Below are 11166 nucleotides of genomic sequence, written 5' to 3'. Positions count from 1 at the left end.
TGAGAGCGAACCAAAGCTCAGGATCCTCGCAGAGAGGAACCAGAAGCCTGATCTGGTTCTGCTTCTCTCCAGAGTCCAAATATGTCCCCCAAATGTTCCCTCATGAGGTCAGAGTGAAGAAATCACCTTCTCTGGTTTTATGTTGAGCTGAATGCTAATGTCAGCATGCTATCCTGCTAATGTTTACCATGTTCACCATTTTAGTTTTAGCGTGTTAGCATGCCAATTAGCAAATTAGCAGTAAATCCAAAGTCTAGCTGAGGTTGATGGGGACGTCATCAGTTCTGCAGGTCTGTGGTCAAGAACCAAAGTGTTGGACACATTAACATGTTGACCTGATGGTGGCGCTAGAGGAACAGTCAGAGGATCAATAAAGTTATTAGAGTTCATCCTGAGGGGAACATGAACGTCTGAACCACATTTCATCACAATCATCAACAGTTTGTGAGATGTTTCAGTCTGAACAAAGTGGAAGACAGACAGACAGAAAGACGGGCAGACAGACAGACAAGTATTATCAGCAGTATTATCAGCAGTACTGCTAGCTGTATTATTGGCAGTATTATCAGCAGTACTGCTAGCTGTATTATTGGCAGTATTATTAGCAGTGTTTTCAACAGTCAAATCTGAAGTTATAGTATTTGGGCCTAAACACCTGAGACACTCACAATCTGGTGCCATAGCAACTATGGATGGCATTGCGCTGGGCTCCAGTGAGGAATCTGAGAGTCATCTTTGATCAGGATGTGTCATTGAACTCCCACGTAAAACAGATTTCAAGGGCCGCCTTTTTCCACCAACTGACGTTGTAAAAATCAGGCACTTCCTGTCTCAAAAGTCCTCGCATTTGTTACTTCCAGGCTGGATTAATGCACTTCCTTCCTATCAGGCTGCCCCAATCGTTGCTAAATACTCTCCAACTACCCAGAATGCTGCGGCACGTGTTCTGACACCAGGAAAAGGGACCATATTTCTCAGATGACTGTTCACTCTCTGCGATCTCAGCTTCCTCTGAGATCAGGAAGTTCGCAGTTGGGTTTTTTGTTAAAAAGTGAACTGAGAACTGAAAACTCTGATGTGTGCAGCAGTTTCTTCTCTGGTCTTCCTCAGGTGGACACTGAGGCCAACGCAGAACTGGAGTCCCTTATTATTATTCACAGCGTTTTCAGCAGTATAGCCTTGTTGTTAGCAGTTTTTAGCAGTATTATTAGCGGGTCTATTAGCAGTATTCCTGCAGTAACATCAGTATGGGCTGTGACCAGCCTGCCTCTTTCTGCTGCTGGGCCGGCTGCTTGTCTTTGTCTTGGTGCTTTGTGTTGCAGATGCCCAGCAGGTGTGGTCAGGTCGTCGTAGGAATGCGCCCCACTTGTTCCATGAAGAGATAGAAAGGGGAAACTCTGCTCCCAACACGCCATAGTTCACCATCCATGTCTTGGTTTTTACTGTTACAGTTCAATCACTATTCAGTTTTCAGTGCGTGCCCCCCAGTACTGACTGACGGATGCTACACCTCATAGCATTGTGGCATTTCTAGCTGTTTATGTTAGCTCAAATACATGGATGGCTTCTTTGCTTGAACTTCTTGTGTCGTCTCCTCTCTGGCAGGCATGCCAGCAGCCATCCTCCGACAGGATTATCACCTGTTGATAAAACAGAAGCTTAACTTCAGTCTAATCTGTCCTTTAAGTATCACAGTCTGTTTGACAGAAATCACCATGGGGTGGGGTGGGGTAAGTAAATGACAGTTGTCGAGATAAGAACACAACATATGTCCAATAACAACTCGTTAAATCAGCTCGTTTCTGTCCAGGGACAGACGGAAGGATCCTCATCCTCAAAGCATTTTCTCTGGTGACAGAAAACATGAAATAATTCCTTTAAACAGACGTTACATCGCAGATGTGTTATTAGTCACAGGTTTAATTTCTTTAATGCAGTTTTTAATTTGGGTTAAATCTTTGAAGATTTCTCTGCTATTCAATTACTTCTTCCTGTTGGTCATGTTGTGGTCAGAGTTTTATCGTACTGTTATCAAACCAGACCGCCGTCCGCCGGAGGTCAAAGGTCTCAGCACCCTCGAGGAGACTGCTCAGACTGACCTGGGATCAGTGCTGTTACCTCCGGGTGACAACCAGCTGTTCTGAAACTCTGACTCAGGATCATACCAATGCAAACCAAACTGAAGGAGCTTCTGTGACTCTTTCTCCAGGTGCAGGTTGTGTTTTAGTTTAGTTTAGTGTTTTAGTGCGTTTGAACATCTCAGACTTGAATGTTAATGTGAAGCTGTGTTTTCATGCCTTCATATGTGTCACACTGTGGACTCATCCAGCCAGGTGTGTCTGACTGACTCTGTTTGAGGTGACTGATGTCCAATCACTGATGTGATTTTCTTTCAGGCTTCTTTTCTGTTTGCTTTTTACACTTTTTACAAATATTATCAGCAAAATACACTTAAAAGTAAAAGATGTCTTTTTAACTGGACTTCTGTGTCGGTCACTGATCGATAACAAACACCTTTTCATAGCTTCATGTTGTGACCATTAGCTTGAATCATTTACAATTCTGTTTACACATTCTTCTGTCTCTAGATACTACATTACCCATGAGCCTCAGCGAGTGATGCTGTGGTTCCTGCAGACTCTTAGTTCACGCCTCCAACTTTAACGGCATCGATGCAGCAACTTCGTTTGTAATTGTGAAGGCAAATTGCTGTTTGAATAGTTTGCTTGATGAATTTCATTAGAATATTCCAAAGGCCATTTTTTTTGTTATTTCAGGTAAACCAACAGGGCAGGTGGGCCTGCCAAGAGCCCCCGGAGGTGTTGCCTCCACCCTGCCTGTGTTTTTCAGCCAACAGGCGTCCTCCGCCTCTGCCGTTCAGGCAGTTGACAGATTTGGCTTCATCCTCTCAACAGCCACAATAGAAATCTAATTCAAATTTACTGGACCTCATTACAAGTCTGCAGGTGCACGCGGCCGGCGGCGGTTAATCCCGCTCAATTAACGCACGGCCCTGCGAACACCAACAATACCGCAGAGTCCGCATCAGGGGCGCGCAGTCCGTGCTCCCCACAGAGAAGACAGAGCAGTTTGGAAGTGATGACTGCAGATGAAGCTTCGCTGAATCACTTTACTGATTCTGACGCAATAACATTGTTTTCAACACGTCAATCATACTGCAAAGATCAAAATCAAGAGCAGAGAGCAGAAATGCAAACGGCTGCAGGGTCAGAAAGATGACGTGGCAATGATATGCAGGAATACAATATGAGCAATATGAGCAACATAAACAATATGAGCAATATGATCAACATAAACAATATGAGCAACATAAACAATCTGAGCATTTGTGCAAAATGAACTATATGAGCAATATGAACAATTTAAGCAGTATGACCAAAATGAGCAATTTGAGCCATATGAACAATATGATTAATGTTAACAATGTTAACTTCAGAAATAAAATCGATAATATCAGATCCAGTCTTTTACCCCAACAGAATTTATTTTTTAACACACCTGTACCATTACTTTTACCTGAGGAAACACTGGAGAGTTTTGCCCTGGTGGACGCAAGGACACTTGGTCGAGCTTTCTCCCAAGTAAACCCAACAACCTGCCTTTTAGACCCAATTCCCACATCACTTTTAAAAACATTTTATGGCTTCTTTGAGGAACAGATTTTAAATATTGTAAATTACTCTCTTCAGACGGGCGTCTTCCCCGCCGCCTTTAAAACATCAGTGGTGAAGCCCCTTCTGAAGAAGAGTAACCTGGACCCCAACATTTTTAATAACTACAGACCTGTGTCCAACTTACCATTTTTAAGTCAAATATTAGAAAAGCTGGTTTTTAATCAAATGATTTTTTTAAATAGTATCAATATTTTGGAGAAATACCAATCTGGTTTTAGGATGAACCACAGTACAGAGACGGCCCTTTTAAAGATTTTAAATGACATTAGGTATAACGCAGATTCACATAAACTCACAGTCTTGGTACTACTGGATCTAAGTGCTGCCTTTGATACAGTAGATCACCACATTTTATTAAACAGACTGAGAAACCTGGTCGGCCTCTCTGGTACTGTTTTTAGCTGGTTCAGCTCCTATCTCACAGATCGATATTTCCGGGTAACTTTGGATACATGTTCCTCCAGAACACATAAAACAAGTTGTGGGGTGCCCCATGGGTCAATTTTAGGTCCAATTCTTTTTAATCTATATATGCTTCCCCTTGGGGACGTCATCAGGAGACACGGCATCAGCTTCCACAGTTATGCAGATGATACACAGCTGTACATTGCCATGTCTCCTGGAGACACAGGGCCAATTGATGCTCTTTTTAACTGTATTTTAGATATAAATTCATGGATGGCAGAGAATTTCCTACAGCTCAACCAGGACCAAACAGAGGTCTTAGTCATTGGTCCTGAAGGCAAGAGAGAGAAACTTTTACCAAAACTACAAGATTTCAAACCAACTCAATGTGTAAAGAACCTGGGCGTCATTTTTGACTCTGAGCTGAATTTTATTCCACATATTAAAAATGTAACAAAAATAGGTTTTTATCATCTTAAGAATATCGCCAGAGTCCGCCCATTTCTCTCTCAAGCTAACACGGAGGTGCTGATGCTTTTATCTCCTGTCGTTTAGACTACTGTGATGCCCTGCTCTCTGGCCCCCCCAAGAAGACCATTTCTAACCTGCAACTATTACAGAACTCAGCCGCACGCGTGCTGACGAAGACCAGAGGGCGGGCTCACATTACACCGATTTTAAAATCGCTGCGTTGGCTCCCCGTGTGTTTCAGGATCGATTTTAAGGTTCTTTTATTAGTTTTTAAATGTCTTAATGGTCTTGGGCCCACTTATTTATCTGACATGCTTTTATCAACCCTCGTGGGTCCTGAGGTCCTCCGGCACTGGACTTTTAATTATTCCTAGAGTTCATACAAAAACCCACGGGGGGGCTGCATTCAGCCATTACGGCCCTCGACTGTGGAACAGCCTGCTGGAGAGCATCAGGACTGCAGAGACTGTTGATGTTTTTAAAAGGAGGCTCAAGACTCACCTTTCTGGTTTGGCCTTTAACTGATCTCTTTTAAACTTTGAATTCTTCTATTATGCTATTTTTACTTCTTATATTTCTTATGACTTGTTCTTAGTTATGCACTTTATCAGTATTACATCTTAAAATCTTATTACTTTTATTTATTACTATTTATTAGTTATTTATTTGTCTATTTTTCCTCTACATTTTTAACTTTCTTAAAGCTTCTAATTTTTGTGCATTATACCTGCTTTTATCTTTAATTTATTTGGTTATTTATCTATTTATTTATTTTTTCTTTAGTCTTTTAATTTCTAGCTTCAGTGTTTCCTCATGTGGGGGCCTCCACACTGGGGTGTATGCCCGGTCTGCCCACGGGGGGCCGGTGCTTGGAGGCCGCCTGGGCCCGAGGGACTTGGGTGGCTCTGCATTAAGGGCGGAGTCTGCCCCTGTCCATCGGCGTCTGGATGGTCTCTGTGGCGGCGCCCCCGGTGGCCGCAGGCTGTGGCGCTTCCCGGTGTGGATGGCTCCCATAGGTGTTTCCTCACATGGTTCCTCAGTGCCCTGCCATGTCTCAGCACTGTGTGTGTGTGTGTGTGTATGTGTGTGTGTGTTTTGTGAGTGTTTGTGTGAGCGCATGTGTGTATATCTGGAAGTGGGATATTGTCTGTCATATTATGCTTTTATTCTCTCTGTTGTTGTATTCTTTTATCTTGTGAAGCACTTTGTGTTGCATTTTAAATGGATGAAAAGTGCTGTATAAATAAAGTTTGATTTGATTTGATTTGAATATGTGCCATAAAAGCAATATGAACTATATCAGCTACATGAGCTATATTAGCAATATGAACAAAATTAACCATATGAGCCATTTTAACAATATAATCAATATGAACAATATGAGCTATTTGATCTATATGAGCATTTTAGTTTCTTTAATAATGGGTCTGCTATAATCCAAGATTCCCACCCAGCTAATTTCTATCTGACATGATTATGATTTATAATATATATATGTATTTAAATATATGAAATGTTAAAGTGGAATCACTGTGTACAGTACAGACATTTCACTGAAGCTCCAGCTCAAGCTTTGGCTCAGCTAATAATGATAAAATTAAATGCTGCAGTCCTGCAGCAGTTCCTTCCATTAGAGATTAATGCCGGAGGAGGATTATCATCATTTTCCTGCTCTGTTACACTCTCTCCATCCTGTGTCCATCCTTTGTCTCCATCCTCTGTCTCCATCCTTTGTCTCCTTTTTACCTTTTTTCCTCTCTGTCTGGCTCTCTCCTTCTTTTCTGTCCTTGTTTGAATTTTTCTTCTCTCCTTCTGTTTCTCCTCCTTTCTTCTCACCTTCTCATCTCTCCCTCTGTCTTTTCTCTTCTGTTTTGTTCTTTTCATTCCTCAGAGTTAGCATGAGTCTGCCCCCCCCTCATTGAAATATAATGAAGCATCTAAATGTGTGTGTTGATTATTAATTGATCTTTTTAGCTGTTTCGTATTTGAATATATGTGGCAGAACCAAAACATTGATGTGATTTGTTCTTCAGAGAGTTCCTCATTAACATGACTTTGTTTTCCAGCTGCTGCTCTGAACGAACCGTTAACTTATTAATATTAGCTAAATTCACAGAAAAGCCGTTAATACATCCGAAGCTCATCGAGGCCACAGATGATCGATAATGAACAAGAGACAAAAGATCTTCATGAAGAGAAAAGGCCTCGTTAGTTTTATAGAAACGTTATAACTTTATTTAGTAGAAAACTGGTTCCAAGTAAATAGAATAAAAATCTGTTTATGTACAAAATACAAATTTCATGAGACAAAACCAAATAAATAAAAAACAACAAGCAGTTGTGTTCTGTGTGTGTGTGGGGGGGGGGGGGGGGGGGGGGGGTTGTGTGTGTGTGTGTGTGTGTGTGTGGGGGCAGAATACAGAATGACAGAGAGCAGCTTCATTCACTCTATTGTCACAGCGTTGAAACTCGATTTCCACGCTCTCCTTTCTGCTTTCTCACTCTACTAATTGTAAAATTGACTTTTCACCTCGGAGACAGAAAAAGATCTGATCTGATCTGAGACCTGCAGACTGCGGGAGGGGGAAAGTGCAAAGGTTTGAGGAGCAACAGAGAAAATAAAAAGCATCTACGTAAAGAACAAATTAAGTTATTCTCATTTACAATCAGTCATCAGAGACACGAGTGAAACAAATGAGCTCATTAAGGCAAACAGTGATTCTCATTCCACCAGAAACTGTCCGTGTCCCGGTATCTGTCTGTGAGTCCGCGTGGCTGCGGCTCTCGTCCGGCGCCCTGTCGGTCAGTAGATGCCCGGCACGAAGCTGCGGAAGCCGTACAGAGCGTCCTGCTGCAGGTAGCTGTAGTCCTCCGGCGCGGCGGGGCTCCCCGGGCTGGAGGCGCAGTAGGACGGGGAGGAGGAGGACGAAGAGCGGCTGGAGCTCCAGGAGCAGGCGTCGCTGCCGGGGCTCGGGGCCTCACCGAGGCACGCGGAGCTCAGCAGCAGAGGAGCGTCACCGCTCTTTCCCGCCTGCAGGTCGGCGATGCGGATCGTCTCTGACAGCGCCCAGATGTAATTGTGCGCAAAGCGCAGAGTCTCGATTTTGGTGAGTTTGGTCTCGTCCGGGAAGGCCGGCAGGACGCCGCGCAACGCGTCCAGGGCGTCGTTCAGGTTGTGCATGCGGTTCCTCTCCCGGTCGTTGGCCTTCATGCGCCGGTTCTTCCTCACCACCTGCACGGTGGCTTCGCTCCGGGCGCGGCCGCGGCGCCGCTTCTTCTGCAGCTGCTGCTCGGGCTCCGGAGAGCGCGGCGGGCAGAGCGGAGAGGAGTCCGGGGAGGCGGAGCGCAGGCTGCCGCGGGAGTCCTCATCGTCGGTGTGAGGGAAGAAGTCACAGCTGTTGCTGTCGATGTCGGAGTAGACGGAGTCCATGTCCCAGCCTCGGATGCGGGTTTGTTCTGCGGGGAGAGAAACGCGTTACGACCTGAGCATGTGCGGGGCGCGTGCAGTCTGGTGTAGAGAATCTCACAGGTGAGGAAACTTACCAGAAGTTGCAGAAGTTTTCTGAGCGCGGTGTTTTGGTGCAGACGAGCGGCACGCGCCTCTTTGCGTCTTTTTGCTCTGGATCAGCTCGTGCGAGCCGGTGAGCCTGGCACACGACCGGCCTCAGCCCGCTTATATACCCTGGACGGACAATGACCGGCCCCCTGCTCCGGTACCCCCCTGTGAACCCCCACCCACCCTGGCATCAGAGTGCAGGATGAGGGGGATGAATGCTGCGGCAGGTCTGCCCCGTGCCGCGGGAGCTGCTCATTAACATAATGACGCCTGCGGTGTTTGTTCGCGCCGCTCAGAGAAGCGTGCCGGTAATCACAGCCAGCCAATCAGAGCCAGCGGCCGGCCACGCGAACGACACGCACGAACCTGCGACCCCCCCGTGATGCAGAAAAGGCCAAAATAAAAAAAAGGAGGAAAAAAAGGAAAAAAACGGAAAAACATCAAAATGAGACAGAAGGAAGAAAGAAGAGTCATTGAGACCCCCCCCGGGCGGAGACACGCTCCGGAGAGCTGACCCGTCCCTCCATCCGTCCTGGAACACCACAGACACGGACGGACAGCAACAGGAGGAAAACTTCAGGACTTCAGTCACATTCAACAAGTCGAGCCCTGAAACATCGACGGAACAAAAACTTCAAACTGAAACTTTTTTTTGTAAAAATCTGTGAAAATAAAGATGAAAGTAAACCTTTAACTTTTTTTGGGATTGAATCTTTGAGTTTTTTAATCATCGTGTTCGATCATCAAGTGAGAAAATACTAATATGAAGGAACTTTTATCTCTCCACCACTTTTCAAAATAAAAGTTACGGTTCTTCACAATAAAAGCTCATGAGCCAGAAAAGAGAAGTAAGACCGACAAAGAGCAGTAACCTGAGTGTGAATAAACGGTGTTGACTCTGCAGTGAGACTCTGAGTGGTGACTAACATGACTAACACGTTATCTGGAAGTCTGACCTCCACTGGCTGCTGCTGCGAAGACACAAAACCTTCATGTTCAGCAGAAAACAACATTTGACTGTTGGAGACGCTTCAGTGAGAAAAGACGAGGCGACGTCTAAATTCATTGTCCGACCTCCAACACTGACAAAAGATCTGGTGTTAATAACAACATGCTGTGTTTTCAAAGCCAGATTCTATTTTTTCAGTCTGAAGAAGCTAATAAATGTACAGCGTTCCACCAGAACCACATGGCGGGGGTCGTTACGGGGGTCCACTGTGATGTGGAAGATCTGATGTACAGAACTCTAACAGATTTTTTTTGTTTCGACAGAAAATTGTCCAGAGGTTGGTTGATGGCTACAGTCAAACCCTTCTCGTGTAGGGGGGGTTCTGCTGGGTGACCTCAGAAAATCAAATCAAATGAACACACACTGCAGAGTGTCAGACATCACTACAACACTCCTTTAGATAATAAGACGTTAGGACCAGGACCAGAGGGCCGACCCATTAGCACCAGGACCAGAGGGCCGACCCCCCGTCTGAACCAGGACCAACGATCCACATCTGACCGCCACAGACACCCTGATCGTTGGTGCAGACGGAGCGACGGGGCTCATTTTTACCCCACGTCTCACTTTCTAAAGTCCGGGTTTTGTTTGTCTTTTCATCTCTTCAGGCAGCGTAAACCCATCCAGCATGAGCGCATACAGGCCCGGGCCAATTTTCTTTAAGTGTTTTTTAAAGACATCTTTATGAGACAGGCATACAATTTTCCATTAATTATTCCATTTACTCAGTTTGCAGCTCAGCGGAGAAGAAGCAGAGACCTGCAGAGCCTTTCTGCTGCAGGAGAGGGGGGGACAGTCATTTATAAATAATTACACAATGTTTAGAGTCTTCAGGCATGTATAATATATCAAAGCGATTATAAGGTGAATTGTTCCATTGTGGCCGTCGGCCCTGCACTTCTTTTCACTCCTCTCCTGGTTTGTCCCTCGTCCAAATTCAGCTTCTCTGGCCTTTTGTGCTGCTTTCTTTCTGCCTCGGCCACTCTATTGGCATCATTCTTATTCAAATGGACCTCAGCAGGAACAAAACCAGACCCAGGCTGCACACAAATCATCTCTGCCCCGGCTGCAGGGCCGGCACAAGCCTCCGCGAGGCCCCGACAACAAATCCTAAATCCCGCTTCACTCAAAGAGGATAAAGCACATTTTAAAGATACCCGAGCAGAGACGCTGGTTTCTACATTTCACTGACGTCACAGTAAACAGGCGGCTCGAGAACTTTCTCATAGCATAACGTGGAAAGCTCGTAAATGTGCAGTTTCTGATTTGGTCGTGCTTTTAGAAGTTTCGAAGAATGTAAGAAAGGAATGAAAGAAGGATGAAAAATGAAGAATAGAAGGAAAAGAAGGAAAGGATCAGGATCAGATACATACAACAATCAGTCTAAACATTGCTCTCAGTCAGTGTAATTACATGGAGAAAAAACAGAAGACATACAGCTCAATGAGGACAAAAGACAAGAAAGACTGAACAGTGAAAAGAAGTCTCTTCGAGGGGAGCGTGATGTTTTAAAGAAAGAAAGAAACAAAGAAAGAAGAAGAGGAAGGAAAGAAGTCGGCAGAAGAACAGAAAGAAAGAGTGAATCCTCCAAAACTCTGAAAGCTTTGTGTTGAAATTAAAGAGATTTTGGTTAGAAGCTGCTGTATTACAGCCTGCAGGTGGCGCTACAATCAGGGCCACCCAGACAAACATGTTTTAAAACTGGTTTCTCCCACTGCAGTCCAGATCCTGAACTCCTCACTCACCTGCTGCCTGCAATGATTTTCACTGAAACGGTGTGCTTGTTTTTGTCTGCTTCTTTGTTTTTGTTTGTTTGTTTGTTTTTGTTTGTTTGTTTGCTTGATTGTTGTTTGTTTTTGTCTGTTTTTGTTTGTTTTCTTGCTTGTTTTGTTTGTTTTTGTTTGTTTTCTTGCTTGTTTTGTTGGTTTTGTTGGTTTTTGTTGGTTTTTGTTTGTTTTCTTGCTTGTTTTTAAATTTTTGTTTGTTTTCTTGCTTGTTTTGTTTGTTTTTGTTTGTTTTCTTGCTTGTTT

The 11166-nt window shown here is 44.4% G+C and overlaps 1 protein-coding gene across 1 annotated transcript; it reads right to left on the bottom strand.

Moving 5' to 3' along the window:
- Nucleotides 1-7374: 7374 nt before the first annotated feature.
- Nucleotides 7375-8001, bottom strand: neurog1 (neurogenin 1). Its single transcript, XM_041944711.1, has one exon. The coding sequence runs from the start codon at nt 7999-8001 to the stop codon at nt 7375-7377; it is 627 nt and encodes a 208-aa protein (XP_041800645.1).
- Nucleotides 8002-11166: the final 3165 nt, after the last annotated feature.

This window comes from Chelmon rostratus, chromosome 9 (genome assembly GCF_017976325.1).
Source record: "Chelmon rostratus isolate fCheRos1 chromosome 9, fCheRos1.pri, whole genome shotgun sequence".
Taxonomy (NCBI): Eukaryota; Metazoa; Chordata; class Actinopteri; order Chaetodontiformes; family Chaetodontidae; genus Chelmon; species Chelmon rostratus.
Note: the sequence above shows the minus strand (reverse complement) of the source record. Positions and strands in the feature narration are given on the sequence as shown.